This window comes from Haematobia irritans, chromosome 1 (genome assembly GCF_050003625.1).
Source record: "Haematobia irritans isolate KBUSLIRL chromosome 1, ASM5000362v1, whole genome shotgun sequence".
Taxonomy (NCBI): domain Eukaryota; kingdom Metazoa; phylum Arthropoda; class Insecta; order Diptera; family Muscidae; genus Haematobia; species Haematobia irritans.
The window spans coordinates 187169139-187190769 of NC_134397.1; the positions used below are offsets into that span (position 1 = coordinate 187169139).

Consider the following 21631-nt stretch of genomic DNA (forward strand, 5'->3'; position numbering starts at 1 on the left):
CATTAAAATGGGAAAGGAAAAATGGAAAATGGTGAAAAGATAGCTTTTTCGCATTTCGACAATTTCATCAGCAACCTTTACTGGACAAACTACACAGAAAAAGATAATTCTTTATTTCTATTTAAAATTTTATTGCTGCAAAAAATTTTGTCAAAATTTTATTACTATAGAAAATTTTGTCAAAATTTTATTTCTATAGAAAATTTTGTCAAAATTTTATTTCAATAGAGAATTTTGTCAAAATTTAATTTCTATAGAAAATTTTCTCAAAATTTTATTTCTAAAGAAAATTTTCTCAAAATTTTATTGCTACAAAAAATTTTGTTAAAATTTTATTTCTATAGAAAATTTTGTCAAAATTTTATTTCTATAGAAAATCTTGTCAAAATTTTATTTCTATAGAAAATTTTGTCAAAATTTTATTTTAATAGCGGATTTTTCCAAATTTAATTTCTATAGAAAATTTCCTCAAAATTTTATTTCTATAGAAAATTTTCTCAAAATTTCATTGTTACAAAAAATTTTGTCAAAATTTTGTTTCTATAGAAAATTTTGTCAAAATTCTTTTTCTATGGAAAATTTTGTCACAATTTTATTTCTATAGAATATTTTGTGAAAATTTTATTTCTATAGAAAATTTTGTCAAAATTTTATTTCTGAAGAACATTTTTTTTTCTAAATTTGTATTTCTATAGAAAATTTTGTCAAAATTATATTTCTATAGAAAATTTTGTAAAAATTTTATTTCTATAGAATATTTTGTCAAAATTTTATTTCTATACAAAATTTTGTCAAAATTTTATTTCTATCGAATATTTTGTTAAATTTTAATTTCTAATGAAAATTTTTTCAAAATTTTATTTCTATAGAATATTTTGTCCAGAATTTATTTCTATAGAAAACTTTGTTAAATTTTTATTGCTAAAGTAAATTTTGTCAAAATTTTATTTCTATAGAAAATTTTGTCAAAACTCAATTTCTATAGAAAATTGTGTCAAAATTTTATTTCTAGAGAAAATTTTTTCAAAATTTTATTTCTATAGAAAATTTTGTCAATATTTTTTTGTATAGAAAATTCTGTCAACATTTTATGTCTATAGAAAATTTTGTCAAAATTTTATTACTATAGAAAATTTTGTCAAAATGTTATTACTATAGAAAATTTTGTCAAAATTTTATGTATATAGAAAAATTTTGTCAAAATTTTATTTCTATAGAAAATTTTATCAAAATTTTATGTCTATAGAAAATTTTGTCAAAATTTTATTTCTATAGAAAATTTCGTAAAAATTTTATTTCTATAGAGAATTTTGTCAAAATTTTATTTCAATAGAGAATTTTGTCAAAGTTTAATTTCTATAGAAAATTTTCTCGAAATTTTGTTTCTATAGAAAATTTTGTCAAAATTTTATTTCTATAGAAAATATTGTCAAAATTTTATTTCTATAGAAAATTTTGTCAAAACTTTATTTCTATAGAAAATTTTGTTAAAATTTTATTTCTATAGAAAATTTTGTCAAAATTTTGTTTCTATAGAAAATTTTGTCAAAATTTTATTTCTATAGAAAATTTTGTTAAAATTTTATTTCTCTAGAAAATGTTGTCAAAATTTCATTTCTATAGAATATTTTGTCAACATTTTATTTCTATAGAAAATTTTGTCAAAATGTTATTTCTGAAGAAAAATTTTTTCTAAATATTATATTTTGTTAAACTTTAATTTTTAAAGAAATTTTTTTCAAAATTTTATTTCTATATAAAATTTTGTCAAAACTCTATTTCTATAGAAAATTTTGTTCAAAATTTTTATTTCTATAGAAAATTTTCTTAGAAATTTATTGCTTCAAAATTTTTTTCTTAAAATTTTGTTTCTATAGAAAATTTTGTCAAAATTTTATTTCTATAGAAAATTTGGTCAAAATTGTATTTCTATAGAAAATGTTGTCAAAATTGTATTTCTATAGAAAATTTTGTCAACATTTGTTCTTCTATAAAAAATGTTGTCAAAATTTTATTTCTAGAGAAAATTTTTTCAAAATTTTATTTCTATAGAAAATTTTGTCAATATTTTTTTGTATAGAAAATTCTGTCAACATTTTATGTCTATAGAAAATTTTGTCAAAATTTTATTTCTATAGAAAATTTTGTCAAAATTGTATTTCTATAGAAAATTTTGTCAACATTTTTTTTTCTATAAAAAATTTTGACAAAATTTTATTTCTATAGAAAATTTTGCCAAATTGTATTTCTATAAAAAATTTTGTCAAAATTTTATTTCTATAGAAAATTTTGTCAAAATTTTGTTTTAAATTTTTAGTTCTACAGAAAATTTTGTCAAAATTTTATTTCTATAGAAAATTTTGTCAAAATTTTCTTTCTATAGAAAATTTTGTCAACATTTTATTTCTGTAGAAAATTTTGTCAAAATTTTGTTAAAATTTTATTTCTATAGAAAATTTTGTCAAAATTTTATTTCTATAGAATATTTTGTCAAAATTTTATTTCTGAAGAATTTTTTTTTCTAAATTTGTATTTCTATAGAAAATTTTGTCAAAATTATATTTCTATAGAAAATTTTGTCAAATTTTTATTTCTATAGAACATTTTGTCAACATTTTAATTCTACAGAAAATTTTGTCAAAATTTTATTTCTATAGAAAATTTTGTCAAAATTTTATTTCTACAGAAAATTTTGTAAAAATTTTATTTCCATAGAAAATTTTGTAAAAATTTTATTTCTATAGAAAATTTTGTACAAATTTAATTTCTAGAGAACATTTTGTCTAAATTTTGTTTCTATAGAAAATTTTGTCAAAATTTTATTTCTATGGAATATTTTGTTAAATTTTAATTTCTAATGAAAAATTTTTCAAAATTTTATTTCTTTAGAAAATTTTGTTAAATTTGTATTGCTAAAGAAAATTTTGTCAAAATTTTATTTCTATAGAAAATTTTGTCAAAATTTTATTTCTGAAGAATTTTTTTTTCTAAATTAGTATTTCTATAGAAGATTTTGTCAAACTTATATTTCTATAGAAAATTTTGTCAAAATTTTATTTCTATAGAATATTTGGTCAACATTTTATTTCTGTAAAAAATTTTGTTAAATTTTAATTTCTAATGAAAATTTTGTCAAAAATCTATTTCTATAAAAAATTTTGTCAAATTTTTATTTCTATAGAAAATGTTGTCAAAATGTTATTTCTATAGAAAATTTTGTCAAAATGTTATTTCTATAGAAAAATTTGTCATCATTTTATTGCTATAGAAAATTTTGTTAAAATATTATTTCTTCGGAAAATTGTGTCAAAATATTATTTCTATAGAAAATTTTGTCAAAATTTTATTTCTATTGAAACTTGTGTCAAAATTTTATTTCTATAGAAGATTTTTTCATATTTTTATTTCTATTAAAAATTTTGACACAATTTTCTCAAAATTGTATTTCTATTGAAAAATTTCTGAATATTTTATTTCTATAAATATTTGGGAGCCACCGTGGTGCAATGGTTAGCATGCCCGCCTTGCATACACAAGGTCGTGGGTTCGATTCCTGCTACGACCGAACACCAAAAAGTTTTTCAGCGGTGGATTATCCCACCTCAGTAATGCTGGTGACATTTCTGAGGGTCTCAAAACTTCTCTAAGTGGTTTCACTGCAAGGTGGATCGCCGTTCGGACTCGGCTATAGAAAGGAGGTCCCTTATCATTGAGCTTAACATGGAATCGGCAGCACTCAGTGATAAGAGAGAAGTTCACCACTGTGGTATCACAATGGACTGAATAGTCTAAGTGAGCCTGATACATCGGGCTGCCACATAACCTAACCTAACCTTCTATAAATATTTTGTTTCTATCGGAACAGCAAGAGCTCTAGCAATCTACCAAACACTAAAAATCTGCCATTTATTGTAGAATTCAACCAACTGTGGCAACCGTGGTATTGATTCCTTCCATGTTGCCTAAATTATTATTCCATCTTCATGGAGATCGAGCTTCAGGAATGTAACTCTATCTATCTCTTTTGTTTTGATCTACACGCAAAGCAAAAATGCTTTCCTCGAAATATTATAATTTAATAATTAATAATTTTCTTGAAATTAAATAGCAACGACTTTATGAAACGCTTGTTAATGATTGTCGTTGATCTTCTCAGAAAAGAAAAAAAAAATTCTGTATAGACGCAAAAAAAAAGAAAAAGATAATTCGTTTGTACTAAACGAAATTTGAGACCAACAAAGATTTCTTTTTTGTTATATTCTTAAGCATTTACACGCTTTTCCCCCACGTACTTTGTTTGACTTGAATGAAACAACTTTCATTAGTCTAAAATTTCATTTCCGAGAAAAAAAATTCATTTAGTGCTTGTAGGATTTCACAGTTCCTTAAAAACACTGTTTTCCATACTTCGCATTGATCCACCATCATCCTTTCATCTTGACGAATATTTCTAACTAGCAAACATTTTCTTAACTACAAATAGCAAAAAAAAACGTATATGTGAAAGAGTAAAATTGTGTTCTTGGAAAAGCAATAAATACGGCATAAGGAATTCTTTTGCCGCTACTCGTGATTTCAATAGCAGATGGAAAACTTTTTTTCGAAAACGTTTAAAAACATAAATCACTCTTGAGAAACATGTCGAAACTTTCCCACTGCCAACGTAAAAAATTCAAAGAAGAAAACGCAAAACACTATACACCTTCAGTTTCATGTTGCTACAACAGCCTATTGTTGAACTTTGTTAATATAGCCTTGGATTTCTTACTTCACCTAGTGTTTCTTTGGATTTAATTTTAGAGAAATTTAATTTCAATGGAATTTAGCAAATACTCGTAGAAAATGACGAAAAGAAACTCATACGAGCATACACACTAAAAATATCTCTGTGAAGTTCAAAAGAAAGTTTTTTATTTCACACGGAATATAACATTGAACTTTTCATATTAAATTATACGGTGGGGGGATGTTTTAATTCACTTTTATTGTGAAATAGTATGGTGGGCTAAAATTAAAGTAGATTTTAAAATTTCAAGGAATTTGAGTTGTTCTTGATTTGACAGGATTTTTGATGACATTCAGGGCAAAATGCATGTCAATATAATTATCAGTAATTCAAGGTGGCTGACACGTAATGCAACAACCCAACAAACAATGAAACTGTTCTTGGAAGTAATCTTTTTAGGCATCCGCTGCATTGCTTTTGGATTTAATTAAAAAAAAAAATTAGCAAATTTTCAAAAAAAAAAAAAAATTAATTTTTCAACTTGCAACTGAAAAAAAATATTTACATGGTTAAAGTAATGGTTACTGATTTTACTTAACCGTCGAAAATCTCTTTAAATTTGGTAGAAATTGCGTGCACCATAGCAAAAAAAAAATTAACTTACTGACGGTAAAGCTGTCTTAAGGCCCAAATCATGGTAATTTTTACTACCATTTGAGAAAAATCGTCATTAATTGTTATATACACAAACACAAAAACAATTTTTGCATTCAATCACGAAATTAATTTTTAACTGAAGCGTCTTCAATCACAGAAATGATAGTATCAATCACCGAAGTCAATTAAAAAATTAATTGATACTATTAATTTTATATATATATATATATATATATATATATATATATATATATATATATATATATATATATATATATATATATATATATATATATATATATATATATATATTTCCTTTATTTAAACAAATTTTTATGTGTTTTAAAATTTGCTTAAAAGTTCACATATAAAAAGGGCATCAACGAATTCTCTCCACTTTATATGCAGAGAATTCGTTGATACCCTTTGTTTTATTAATTTTAGTGTTTGACCTTTGTTTTAATTAAAACATTTTTAATTGAATATTTTTTAAAATTCTATAATTTAATTTTAATTACAAATATTTTGGTGACATTTTTTTTGTACCCTGCGACACACTGTGGAACAGGGTATTATAAGTTAGTACATATGTTTGCAACTCCCAGAAGGAGGCGAGATAGACACATGGTGTCTTTGGCAATAATGCTCAGGGTGGGCCCCAATTGCCTCAGTTGGTAGAATTCTACCAACAAAAGGTAGATTTTTTACTGTCCGGTAGATTGGTAGAATTCTTAATGTTTTGGTAGATTTTGCTAAATATTCCTCTTCAACTAATTTAATTTTGTATAGAAATAAAATTTTGAGAAAGTTTTCTATAGATATAAAATTTTGAATTTTTCTTTTATATTTCAACAATTTTTTGCAAAATTGTCTATAGAAATAAAATTTTGGCAAAATCACGGAAACTTATAAAAAAAAAACAAAAAAAAAATGTCAAAATTTTCTATAGAAATAAAATTTTGGCAAAATTTTCTATAGAAATAAAATTTTGGCAAAATTTTCTATAGAAATAAAATTTTGGCAAAATTTTCTATAGAAATAAAATTTGACCAAAGTTTCTATGGAAATAAAATTTTGGGAAAATTTTCTATAGAAATAAAATTATGGCAAAAATGTCTATAGAAATAAAATTTTGGCAAAATTTTCTATAAAAATAAAATTTTTGGCAAAATTTTCTATAAAAATAAAATTATGGCAAAATTTTCAATAGAAATAAAATTTTGGAAAAATTTTGTATGGAAATAAAATTTTAGCAAAATTTTGTATGGAAATAAAATTTTGACAAAAATTTCTATAGATTTTATATCTATAGAAATTTTGGCAAAATTTTGTAGATAAATAATATTTTGACAAAATTTTCTATAGAAATAACATGTTGACAAAATTTTCCATAGAAATAAAATTTTGGCAAAATTTTCCAGAAAAACAATATTTTGACAAAATTTTCTATAGAAATAAAATGTTGACAACATTTTCTATAGATATAAAATTTTGACAAAATTTTCCATAGAAATAAAATGTTGCCAAAATTTTCTATAGAAATAACATTTTCACAAAATTTTCTATAGAAATAAAATTTTGACAAAATTTTCTATAGAAATAAAATTTTGGCAAAATTTTCTATAGAAATAAAATTTTGGCAAAATTTTCTATAGAAATAAAATTTGACCAAAGTTTCTATGGAAATAAAATTTTGGGAAAATTTTCTATAGAAATAAAATTATGGCAAAAATGTCTATAGAAATAAAATTTTGGCAAAATTTTCTATAAAAATAAAATTTTTGGCAAAATTTTCTATAAAAATAAAATTATGGCAAAATTTTCAATAGAAATAAAATTTTGGAAAAATTTTGTATGGAAATAAAATTTTAGCAAAATTTTGTATGGAAATAAAATTTTGACAAAAATTTCTATAGATTTTATATCTATAGAAATTTTGGCAAAATTTTGTAGATAAATAATATTTTGACAAAATTTTCTATAGAAATAACATGTTGACAAAATTTTCCATAGAAATAAAATTTTGGCAAAATTTTCCAGAAAAACAATATTTTGACAAAATTTTCTATAGAAATAAAATGTTGACAACATTTTCTATAGATATAAAATTTTGACAAAATTTTCCATAGAAATAAAATGTTGCCAAAATTTTCTATAGAAATAACATTTTCACAAAATTTTCTATAGAAATAAAATTTTGACAAAATTCTCTATAGAAATAAAATTTTGGCAAAATTTTCTACAGAAAGTAAAAAAAATAAAATTTAGACAAAATTTTCTTTAGAAATAAAATTTTGGCAAAATTACCTATAGAAATAAAATTTTGGAAAAACATTTGTGCAAAAAAATTTTTGCAAAGTTTTCTAGATAAATAAAATTTTGGCAAAATTATCTAAGAAATAAAAGTTTGGTCAAATATTCCACAGAAATAAAATTTGGACAACATTTTGTAGAGAATTAACATTTTGGCAAAATATTTTTTTGTAAATAAAATTTTCTATAGTAATAAAATTTTGTCAACATTTTCTATAGAAATAAAATTTTGACAAAATTCTCTATAGAAATAAAATTTTGGCAAAATTGCCTATAGAAATAAAATTTTGGAAAAACATTTGTGCAAAAAAAAAAAAAATTTGCAAAATTTTCTGTAGTATATAAAATTATGTTATTCATATTTTATTTTAGTTTAAGGAAAATTTTACATCTAATAAATAATGCCTGTATGATTATTAAAAAAAATATTTATTTATTAAGTTTTAGTTTTTGCATATATAATGATTAAATATATCAAATAAATTTTTTTACCTTAATGCTTGCTTTCCATAAGAGCCGTCATTGAATAAATCCTTAGAGAGTAGACCAAAATAATACATTCATTCCATAAATTGAATTGTTTTAACCGAGAATTTTATACAAATTTGTAGAACAAAAAACCAAAACCGAACATCAATCATAAAAATTAACCAAAATGTATATGGCAAATAATTAAAATCAATCTGCACTATTTATAAACTGCATCCATTGTGTTCTGTGAATGATGAAATGTGACTAACCCAATGTTATATCAAAACCAAAAAAAAAAAAAACAAACGGAAACCAACAATCAGCAATAAACCAAACACGTGCCAAATTCCATTATCATAAATGAATGCCACCACCTACGCATATTTGTCAACAGATCGATCAACATCTAAAACAAAACTAAAAGTAATAACCAAATTAATTAATTCTTCTAACAATAACTAAATAATAAAATAACAATATAACCGGAAAATTATAAATTAAAAATTTTATTTCAGAAAAAATCGACTCAGTTGTGGATTTAAATCCACATGGATTGCGTAGAAACTTCTACTAAAGACTGCCATTCACAGTCGAATTACTGGGGTTGCGGTAACAATTGCCAATGGCAAGGTGTCTTAAAAATTTCCTAAAAATTTCTTTTAATTTGTAAGTTATTCCATACGTGGTATATATTAAACTAAAAAAGGCCGACAGTTTGACATAATTTTATATAGAAATAACACATTTTCTAGAGAAATAAAATTTTGAGAAAATTTTCGATAAAAATAAAATTTTGACAAAATTTTCGATAGAAATAACATTTTGAAAAAATTTTCGATAGAAATAAAATTTTGACAAAATGTTTAATAGAAATAAAATTTTGGCAACATTTTCGATAGATATAAAATTTTGACAAAATTTTCTATAGAAATAAAATTTTGACAAAATTTTCTATAGAAATAAAAGTTTTGACAAAATTTTCTATAGAAATAAAATTTTGACAACATTTTCTACAGAAATAAATTTTGACAAAAATTTTTATAGTAATAAAATTTTGACAAAAATTCTATAGATATAAACTTTTGGTAGATTATTTTTGCCTCGATTGCCGATCGGCTATATATAACTTTAGTCCGATTTGGACCAATTTTGGCATAGTTGTTAGCGGCCATATACTAGCGCAATGTACCAAATTTCAACCGAATCGGATGAATTTTGCTCGTCCAAGAGGTTCCGGAGGTCAAATTGGGGATCGGTTTATATGGGGGCTATATATAATTATCGACCAATTTTTGGTATGGTTATTAGAGACCATATACTAACTCCATGTACCGGATAAATTTTGCTTCTCCGAGGGGGTCCAGAGGATCGGATAAATTTTGCTCCTCCGATGGGCTCCAGAGATCAAGTCTGGGAATCGGTTTATATGGGGTCTATATATAATTATGATCCGATATGGACCAATTTGTGCATGGTTGTTAGAAACCATGTACTAACACCACGTACAAAATTTCAACTGGATCGGACAAATTTTGCTCCTCCAAGAGGTTCCGGAGGTCAAATTTGAGGATCGGTTTATATGGGGGCCATATATAATTATGGACCGATATGGACCAATTTTTGCATGGTTATTAGAGACCATATACTAACACCACGTACCAAATTTTAAACGGATCGGATAAAGTTTGCTCCTCTAAGAGGCTCCAGAGGTCAAATCTGGGGATCAGTATATATGGGGGCTATACATAATTATGGACCGATATGGACCAATTTTTGCATGGTTGTTAGAAACCATATACTAACACTACATACCAAATTTCAACCGGATCGGATAAGTTTTGCTCCTCTAAGGGGCTCCAGAGGTCAAATCTGGGGATCAGTTTATATGGGGGCTATATATAATTATGGACCTATATGGACCAATTTTTGCTTGGTTGTTAGGTATCATATACTAACACCACGTACCATATTTCAACAAGATCGGATTAAATTTGCTCTTCCAAGAGGCTCCGGAGTTCAAATCGGGGGATAGGTTTATGTGGGGGCTATATATAATTATGGACCGATGTGGACCAATTTTTGCATAGTTGTTAAGGACCACATTCTTACACCACGTACCAAGTTTCAAGCAGATCGAATGAAATTTGCTTCTCTAAGAGGCTCCGCCATGCAAATCTGGGGGTCGGCTTATATGGGGGCTATACGTAAAAATGGTCCGATATGGCTCATTTCCAATACCATCCGACCTACATCAATAGGTTAGGTTAGGTGGCAGCCCGATGTATTGGGCTCACTTAGACTATTCAGTCCATTGTGATACCACATTGGTGAACTTCTCTCTTATCACTGAGTGCTGCCCGATTCCATGACCTACATCAATAACAACTACTTTTGCCAAGTTTCAAGTCGATAGCTTGTTTCGTTCAGAAGTTAGCGTTATTTCAACAGACGGACGGACGGACATGCTTAGGTCGACCCAGAATTTCGCCACGATACTTTATGGGGTCTTGGAGCAATATTTCGATGTGTTACAAACGGAATGACAAAGTTAATATACCCCCATGCTATGGTGGAGGGTATAAAAATAGTTCCTGTAAATTTCAAGTTAAAAAGAGATAGGCACAGATTTCTTATTCTTAAAATACGACTTAATACTACACTTAGAAAATATTCATCCTAAACGATAACGTTTAGGACATACCACCATTTACCCAATATTAAGGACGAATTACTTTAAAGTAAAAAAAAAATTAATTAAAACTGAAGTTTATAATATTTGCTTTAAGAATTGCTTTTTTAAAATTAAGGACACGAATATTTGTAATTCGTTAAATTTGTATGTCTTTACAGTACACTGATAGAAAAAGTTTCTTTATATTAACGAAGTGTGTCATTAAAAGTGAGCCAATGATAAAATTCATTAATACAACGAAATTTTTCAATATTATAACGAATTTTCAGTCAGTGTTTTGGGTCAGAAGAGAACCCTATTGATTTTGGAAGAAATGGGTTCAAGTTTAGATATAGCTTACATATATATCTTTAGCCTGATATCTACTTATATCGCTCCAGAAGCCGGAATTTCAGCCTGATTTGCCTTGCCATCGGGTTCGTTGTACCGGATTGATTTGATGGGCCCAGCTAATCGACCAGCGACTGTCACATCTGTATACATGTTGTTTCGTACCCAAAACCCAAGTAATTAAATTTAGTAGAAATTTGTAAGCAAAACATTAGGTGGAGGGTGGCGAATTTTCGGCCTTTTTTTTTCAGTATAGCTATGTTTTCGTAAATTACTATGTACTATTTTGAACTTTAAAAATTTTCTTTAAATTAAATTCAAATATAGAGAAGATAAAAAAGCTTCCAATATAGGCAGAGATTTATTTCACGTGTTTTTTGGTAATTAAAAAAGAATTCACTTAATGATATATCTCCTAATTTTAGTATATTAGATTCTTTTCTGAAAAATGTCTTTATTTTAAAGAAGCTATATCTGTGGCTCACAATCAATATAGACACTTTTAAGTGCATGTCCAAATCTGTGAATCCAAGTATTTTTTTGTTTTTTGAGTGTAGGATAGAGGGTATAATAAAGTTTCGATAAATTTCCGATTTTCGCTGCTATGAGGAAATTCAGTATAAAAATGGAATATAATTTACCTAACCAAATAAAGTTTTTTAGTGTAGGATAGAGGGTATAATAAAGTGTCCATAAATTTCCAATTTTCCCTGCTATGAGGAAATTCAGCATAGAGAAGAAATATAATTTACATAACCAATTTTTTTATACCCTCCATCATAGGATGGGGGTATATTAACTTTGTCATTCCATTTGTAACACATCGAAATATTGCTCTAAGACCCCATAAAGTATATATATTCTGGGTCGTGGTGAAATTCTGAGTCGATCTAAGCATGTCCGTCCGTCTGTTGAAATCACGCTAACTTCCGAACGAAACAAGCTATCGACTTGAAACTTTTCACAAGTAGTTGTTATCGATGTAGGTCGGATGGTATTGAAAATGGGCCATATCGGTCCACTTTTACATATAGCCCCCATATAAAGGGACCCTCAGATTTGGCTTGTGGAGCCTCTAACAGAAGCATATTTCATACGATCCGGCTGAAATTTGGTATATGGTGTTGGTATATGGTCTCTAACAACCGTGCAAAAATTGGTCCACATCGGTCCATAATTATATATAGCCCCCATATAAACCGATCCCCAGATGTGGCTTGCGGAACCTAAAAGAGAAGCAAATTTCATCCGATCCGGCTGAAATTTGGTATATGGTGTTGGTATATGGTCTCTAACAACCATGCAAAAATTGGTCCACATCGGTCCATAATTATATATAGCCCCCATATAAACCGATCCCCAGATGTGGCTTGCGGAGCCTAAAAGAGAAGCAAATTTCATCCGATCCGGCTGAAATTTGGTACATGATGTTGGTATATGGTCTCTAACAACCATGCAAAAATTGGTCCACATCGGTCCTTAATTATATATAGCCCCCATATAAACCGATCCCCAGATTTGGCTTGTGGAGCCTCTAAGAGAAGCATATTTCATCCGATCCGGCTGAAATTTGGTACATGGTGTTGGTATATGGTCTCTAACAATCATGCAAAAATTGGTCCACATCGGTCCATATTTATATATATAGCCCCCATATAAACCGATCCCCAGATTTGCCTTGCGGAGCCTCAAAGAGAAGCAAATTTCATCCGATCCGGCTGAAATTTGGTACATGATGTTGGTATATGGTCTCTAACAACCATGCAAAAATTGGTCCACATCGGTCCATAATTATATATAGACCCAATATAACCGATCTCCAGATTTGGCTTGCGAAGCCTCAAAGAGGAGCAAATTGCATCCGATCCGGCTGAAATTTGGTACATGGTATTGGTATAACAACCATGCAAAAATTGGTCCACATCGGTCCATAATTATATATAGCGCCCATATGAACCGATCCCCAGATTTGGGTTGCGGAGCCTCAAAGAGAAGCAAATTTCATCCGATCCGCCTGAAATTTGGTACATGATATTAGTATATGGTCTCTAACAACCATGCAAAAATTGGTCCACATCGGTTCATAATTATATATAGCCCCCATATAAACCGATCCCCAGATTTGGCTTGCGAAGTCTCCAAGAGAAGCAAATTCCATCCAATCCGGTTGTAATTTGGAACATGGTGTTAGTATATGATCTTTAACAACCGTGCCAGAATTGGTCCATATCGGTTCATAATTATATATAGCCCCCATATAAAACATTCTCCAGATTTGACCTCCGGAGCCTCTTAGAGGAGCAAAATTCATCCGATCCGATTCAAATTAGGAACGTGGTGTTAGTATATGGTCGCTAACAACCATACCAAAATTGGTCCAATCACACAAAAATTGGTCCATATCGGTTCATAATCATGGTTGCCACTAGAGCCAAAAATAATCTACCAAAATTTTATTTCTATAGAAAATTTTGTCAAAATTTTATTTCTAGAGAAAATTTTGTTAAAATTTTATTCGGTTCATAATAAAATTTTCATCATTGTCAAAATTTTATTTCTATAGAAAATTTTGTCAAAATTTTATTTCTATAGAACATTTTGTTCAAATTTTATTCGGTTCATAATCATGGTTGCCACTCGAGCCAAAAATAATCTACCAAGATTTTATTTCTATAGAAAATTTTGTCAAAAGTTTATTTCTATAGAAAATTTTGTTAAAATTTTATTTCTGTAGAAATTTTTATCAAAATTTTCTTTCTATAGAAAATTTCGTCAAAATTTTTATTTCTATAGAAAATTTTGTGAAAATTTTATTTCTATAGAAAATTTTGTTAAAATTTTATTTCTGTAGAAAATTTTGTCAAAATTTTATGTCTACTTTCTCAAACTGAATTATATACGTATTGGATCGATCTTTTTTGATTTAATATATACCACGTATGGACTTACATACAATTAGAAGATGGTGTTAGGAGGTTTTAAGATACCTTACCATCGGTAAACGTTACCGCAACTTAAGTAATTCGATTGTGGATGGTAGTGTTTAGATGAAGTTTCTACAATCCATGATGGAGAGTACATAAGCTTCGGCCTTGCCGAACTTACGGCCGTATATACTTGTTTTTATTTAGGATAATAATTGTTAAGGATAATCTCGCTTTAATAAAATAATAAATACATCATAAATAACTTTTCCCATTGTCAGCTGAGTCGATTATTTGTGGAATAAAGCAGAAAACCTTAACAAAGAAGCCGAAAAATGCAAAATTTTCTACATTTTTTTTATGATTTTTTCTTTTTATTTTTTTATTTCTTCACACACACACACAAAACCATATTAATTGAAACTAAATATAAACCGCAATTATAAAACCTCGATTATTCTCAAACATGAATATCAACATGCGATTGGAAATTCATGAAAACTGCACCACTATCTGCAATCTACTGGCATTGGCAACAACAAAAACAACGAATTCTATTTTTATGAAATATATGGAAATGAAATCCCGCCAATAAATACAACCAAATTCTTTGCTATGTGTGTGTGCGCTATATATTGAAAAAAAAACACTCCCACTTTTGTTAAATCCCCACAATCGTAATATTTTCGTTTATTCTTATACTGCATTTACAATCAACAAATATTTCGTACAAATACCCACGAATGCAAAAAAAAAAACACAAACTTTCTCGTTTCCCAACGTACATACAAACCTGCGTGGGCTCATGCACACACACACACATACTCAACACTGAACACACATCACGAAATTGCACTTTTCATAAAAATAGATCCGTAATTCAGGCAGAAGAAAGCTTAATGCCAACTACACCAACACAAGAATCATTTACGACAGAAACGGCACAGACTACAAAAGGCACCGCCACTACTTCGTCCACCATACCAACATTAAAGCCTCCTTCGGTAGTAGCAAAAACGCGAGTTAAACAGTCTGTGAATGCTGCAATAAAACCAAACGAAAATATTGTAAGACATGAGTCAACAACAAAGGCGACAGCAAGTGCTGAACATACGCCAAAACCACAGGACAAAGAGCCCAAAATGAAAAACGCAAAGGCAACATCACCATCACGACCAGCAGCAGTCGGAGCAATAGCAGTGGTATCAAGCCCAGATGCTGGAGCTTCGAGTGCGAAATCAGTTAAGATAAAGCCTCAAGCCATAGGCGCCACCAACATCGCTACTACCACCTCCACCACCACCATTAGCTCAAGCATTTCTTCGACTGTTCCAAGAAGTCAGGTGCCAGAGGAAGCACCAAAGCTGCCAACAAAGAAACCATCATTGTTGCCAAAACCAAAGGTTAAAGTTGTTATACCACCAGCTCTATTGCTCAAACAACAGCATCAACATCATGACCATGAACCGGAAGTTGAAGAGCCCACCTCACCACCCTCTAGTCGCATACCTGTTTTACGTTCACCCGCTAATGCTGAGAAACGAGCATTACTAGCAGCCAGCTCCACTCGAAGTACTTCACCAGACGCATCGTCTTTAGATTCTTCCACAGCGTCGACAAAGAAAAGCAATGATTTCATAAAGTAAGTTTGATATGAGCGAAAGAAAGAGAGAGAGGGGGAAAGAGAGAGAGAGAAATCATACATGCATTCTCATCAAATCCTCATAGACCACTAGGAGAATGCTATTTCTCCTGCCCTATGGCACTTATCATTTAAAGAGTGCATATCTATTGTCATCGCCCTTGCCCTTATTAGATATTACCTTAGCACACAGACCCTGCAACAATTACAATAACAACAAAAACATCCATATCTTTATTGTAGCACAAGTAAAACCGTTATGATATCTTCCTATATATGTTATTGGTATACGTTAGTGTAGCAGGGATGGAAAATACAATTTTTAATAAGGTACACAAAAGGTATTTTATAGATAATCTATAGAAATAAACTTTTGACAAAATTTTCATCAGAAAAAATTTTTTTTTTCATCAGAAATAAAATTTTGACAAAACTTTCTATAAAAATAAAATTTTGACAAAACTTTCTATAAAAATATTTTTTTTTTTACATTTTCTATATAAATAAAATTTTGACAAAATTTTCATCCGAAAAAAAAATTTTGACAAAATTTTCATCCGAAATAAAAATTTTGACAAAATTTTCATCCGAATTAAAATTTTGACAAAATTTTCATCAGAAATAAAATTTTCTATAAAAGTAAAATTTTGACAAAATATTCTATACAAATAAATTTTTGACAAAATTTTCTATAGAAATAAAATTTTCACTAAATTTTCTACAAAAAAAAAATTTACAAATTTTTCTATAAAAAAATAACATTTTGACAAAATTTTCTGTAGAGTAAAACTTCGACAAATTATTCTATACAAATAAATTTTTGACAAAATTTTCTCTAGAAATAAAATTTTCACTAAATTTTCTATAAACAAAATTGACACAATTTTCTATAAAAAAATAAAAATTTTCTATAAAAATACAAATTTGCCAAAATTTTCTATAGAAATAAAATTTTGACAAAATTTTCTATAGAAATAAAATTTTATCTAATTATACAATTATTTTTCGAGCATTATGGACAGATATAGATTAAGGAACATGGTCAATAGAGCCATTGAAAAGAAAACGCCAGATACAAATCTATACACGCCTGGACTGTACATGTTTCGGTTCGGGCGGATGAACCTTTCCACAGTCTTTAGTAATTGTATAATTAGATATAATGCATTTGGACGTCAATTGCCTGTTTCGGTAACAGGCTGACATTTTCTACCGAAATAAAATTTTCTATAAAAATAAATTTTTCACTAAATTTTCTATAGAAATAAAATTTGGACAACATTTTCTATAGAATTAAAATTTTGCAAAATTATTCTATAAAAATAAAATTTTGACAAAATTTTTCTATAAAAAAATTGACAAAATTTTCTATAGAAGTAAAATTTCGACAAAATTCTCTATGAAAATAAAATTTTGACAAAATTTTCTGTAGAAGTAAAATTTCGACAAAATTCTCTACAAAAATAAAATATTGACAAAATATTCAACAGAAATAAAATTTTGACAAAATGTTCTATAGAAATAAAAATTTGACAAAATGTTCTATGGAAATAAAATTTTTTATAAAATTTTCTAAGAAATAAAATTTTTACAAAATTTTCTACCGAAATAAAATGTTCACTAAATTTTCTATAGAAATAAAATTTTTACAAAATTTTCTACCGAAATAAAATGTTCACTAAATTTTCTATAAAAATACAATTTTGAAAAAATATTCTATAGAAATAAAATGTTCACAAAATTTTCTATAAAAAAATTGACAAAATTTTCTATAGAAGTAAAATTTCGTCAAAATTTTCTATGAAAATAAAATTTTGACAAAATTTTCTATAGAAGTAAAATTTCGACAAAACTTCCCACAAAAATAAAATATTGACAAAATATTCAACAGAAATAAAATGTTGACAAAATGTTCTATAGAAATAAAATTTTGACAAAATGTTCTATAGAAATAAAATTTTGATAAAATTTTCTATAGAAATGAAATGTTTACAAAATTTTCTACCGAAATAAAATTTTCTATAAAAATAAAATTTTCACTAAATTTTTTATAGAAATAAAATTTTGACAAAATTTTCTATAGAAATAAAATTTTGACAAAATTTTCTATAGAAATAAAATTGTGACAAAATTTTCTATAGAAATAAAATTTTGACAAAATATTCTATAGAAACACAATTTTGACACAATTTTCTATAGAAATAAACTTTTCCCAAAATTTTCATCAGAAATAACATTTTGACAAATTGTCATCAGAAATAAAATTTTCTATAAAAATAAAATTTTGACAAAATTTTCTATAAAAATAAAATTTTGACAAAATTTGCTATAAAAATAAAATTTTGACAAAAGTTTTCTATAAAAATAAAATGTTGACAAAATTTTCTATAACAATAAAATTTTTACACAATTTTCTATAGAAGTAACATTTTGACAAAATTTTGTATAGAATTAAAATTTTGACAAAATTTTCTACACAAATAAATTTTTGACAAAATTTTCTATATAAATAAAATTGTGTCAAAATGTTCTACAGAAATAAAATTTTCACAAAATGTTTACAAATTTTCTATATATATATAAAATGTTGACAACATTTTTCTATAAAAATAAAATTTTGACAAAATTTTCTTTGTAAACAAAATTTTGACAAAATTTTTTAAAGAAATAAAAATTTTGAAAAATTTTTCATTAGACATAAAATTTTGACAAAAGTTTTCTATAAAAAAAAAAATGTTGACAAAATTTTCTATAACAATAAAATTTTGACACAATTTTCTATAGAAGTAACATTTTGATAAAATTTTGTATAGAATTAAAATTTTGACAAAATTTTCTACACAAATAAATTTTTGACAAAATTTTCTATATAAATAAAATTGTGACAAAATTTTCTACAGAAATAAAATTTTCACAAAATGTTTACAAATTTTCTATATATAAAATGTTGACAAAATAAAAGAAATAATATTTTTATAAATTTTTCTATAGAAACAAAATTTTGACAAAATTTTCTATAGAAATAAAATTTTGACAAAATTTTCTATAGCACTAAAATGTTGACTAAATTTTCTACCGAAATAAAATTTTCTATAGAATTAAAACTTTGACAAAATATTGTAAAGAACAAAATGTTGATACAATTTTCTGTATAAATAAAATTTTCACTAAATTTTGTATAGAAATAAAATTTTGCCAAATTTTCTATAGAAATAAAATTTTGACAAAATTTTCTATAGAAATAAAGTTTTGACAAAATTTTCCATAGAAATAAAATTTTGACAAAATTTTCTATAGAAATAAAATATTGACAAAATTTTCTATAAAAATAAAATTTGACAAAATTTTCTGAAGATATAAATTTTTGCAAAATAATATTTTTTGGTAGTTTTTGGTAAGATTTTCTCCAAATGTTGGTACATTATTTTTGTCTCAAGTTTTGACCGTTACTGTAATGGTTCTTATTGTTTTAGTACGCGATCGATATCATCTTATGTAGAAAGTGTTCGTTTGGAAGCGTAATATAGAATCCCACGCTTTTTTTGACTAAAACATTCTTGAAATTCAATAAATTCGTGTTTTTTGGCTATGGCTTTTACAAAATCCAGATTTTCTTCCGGCATGAACTTGCTTGTTTTGCCAAATGTGTAAAAGACTATTACGGCCATTTTCATGTAGCTTTAACTGCCAGTTAACAGAAAGAAAAATGGAAATATCTTTTCTCCGGTTAACTTTAAATGAAAAATTTTCAACAGTTAAGTTTCTAACTGACATTTGGAATATATACGCAAAATGACAGATATGTAGATATCACGGTTTAAAAGTTCGTTAGCTAACGTAGCACTAACGGAGCTTCATGAAAATGGGGGTTACGGCCATTTTCTTGTAGCTCCGTTAGGCTTTAACTGCCGGTTAACAAAAAATAATTTTCAATTATCTTTTCTCCTGTTAACTTTAACTGAAATAATTTCCTGTAGTTAAGTTCCTAATTGGCATGTGGAATATATAGGCAAATTGACAGATATGTCCATAGTACGGTTTAAAAGTTCGTTAGCTAACGGAGCACTAACGGAGCTTCATGAAAATGGGGGTTAGTTTGTTAAAGACTTTCTCAAAATACTAAAATATATAGTCAAAACTATTGTACCATAAATCTGATATTGGCTCAAACGTCTACACAAAAAGTACTAAATCATTCGTGGAGGTGCTACAGTACTGAAAAAGTATTGAAAAATGTACTATAGTACAACAGATTCCATCCCTGTCAGTGTAGTATCTTTTATATGCATTACGTGACATATGTTTTTTTTTGTTAATATATGTGTATGTGTATGTTTCCTAGAATATAAGATGGTAGTAATAGTAGTAGTAAGTTTTTGCTTGAAAAATACTTTTATCAAGTTGAAATACCATTATAAATGGTTTTCGTTTTTTTAATGCACTGAAAACAATATTGGCCTAATATGGAAGACTATTTTTATACTCAATATTAAATAAAAAAATTTTAATTGAACGAAAGTTTGTAATCTTTGATTTAATTTTTTTCATTAAATTTAATACACGTATCTTGTAAATTTACACAGGGACGTCGTAGGTCATTGAAGTAAGGAAAAATTTCCTTAAAGTGAAGTAAAACATTTTCTAATTTAAAGCTAACTTAATTTAATTGAAAGATATTGAAACTTTAGATTTATGATAGAAACGCTTAAAATATAGGATAACATTTTTTATTTTGCGATTTTTGCATCTTTGATTGATTTTTTTTTTTAATTAAGAAATTTTTTTTACTCTGAAGGATCTGTTATATTTTGGATGAAAATGTAATTGAAAGATATTGAAACTTTAGATTTATGATAGAAACGATTCAAATACAGGATAACATTTATTTTGAGATTTTTGCATCTTTGATTGATTTTTTTTTAATTAAGAAATTTTTTTTTACTCTGAAGGATCTGTTTTAATTTGGATGAAAATTCGATAAATGTGATGTGTATTTTAATTTTAAATTTTATTGATCCTGGATTTAAAACCAGATACGTCCCTACAAAATTGGCTCAGAATCAATACCAAAATCCTTAAGGAAAGGTCAAAATCGTTGCATTCAAGTAAACTTTTTTTTTTTGAGTGTGGATGATCAAATATGAGAACGGTTACCTTGTTCTACTGATATAATTGTGAATTGGTAAATTGAAGTAAAGGAAAAGTTCTTCGTTAACAAAGAAGAACGTACATAATCGGATGTAAGGGCCCTTTAAAATCATATATTCTAATTTAATTCAACTAATAAAATGTAATCAAGTTAAATTAAATTACATAAAAAATATAATATTAATAAATAATATTAACCATATAAAAGTATGAACACAAGATATAAATTAGATAAAAAAACACTAGATTACATAGAATTATAAGTTCAAATATAAATTATATAAATGTTAAATTAGAGTAAAACAATTTATTAGAGCTCGACCGTAGCATCGGCATTCGACCAAAAATCTATAATCGTCCCCGAATCGGCCTTCGGCGTCAAGAGGAATTTATCTCAGTCAAAACACCCAGTACAAATAATACGTAAAAAAATATAAAAAATCTTTTTTTGTCATTATAATATCAAACTAATGGACTGAATTACCTTTTGTGGTTATATTTATACATTTGTTGAAAAAATATTCCAATATTGAACTAACACACACCAAATTTCTTTAATTATAAATTTGAGGAAAGTAATCGGCTTTTATTGCCGAACATCGGCTTCGGCCGAAGGGTCGAGCTCTAAAACCTATATCAATGCAAATAAAACCTTTCTCATATCACATGAAACTTTTTTCAGATCTAATGAAATCTTTATCAAATCAAACGAATCCTTTTTCACATCA

The 21631-nt window shown here is 26.7% G+C and overlaps 1 protein-coding gene across 12 annotated transcripts in view; it reads left to right on the forward strand.

The window, feature by feature from the left end:
• The window catches only part of scrib (scribble planar cell polarity protein), a 712308-nt gene that overhangs the window by 618840 nt on the left and 71837 nt on the right, over positions 1-21631 (forward strand). For 11 of the 12 annotated variants that reach the window (XM_075292328.1, XM_075292330.1, XM_075292334.1 and 8 more), the window contains one exon: positions 14985-15755. The exons of the other annotated variant lie outside the window; for it this stretch is intronic. In XM_075292328.1, coding sequence (XP_075148443.1) covers positions 14985-15755 — 771 coding nt within the window. The remainder of the gene's footprint in view (positions 1-14984; positions 15756-21631) is intronic. 12 annotated transcript variants of the gene reach the window in all.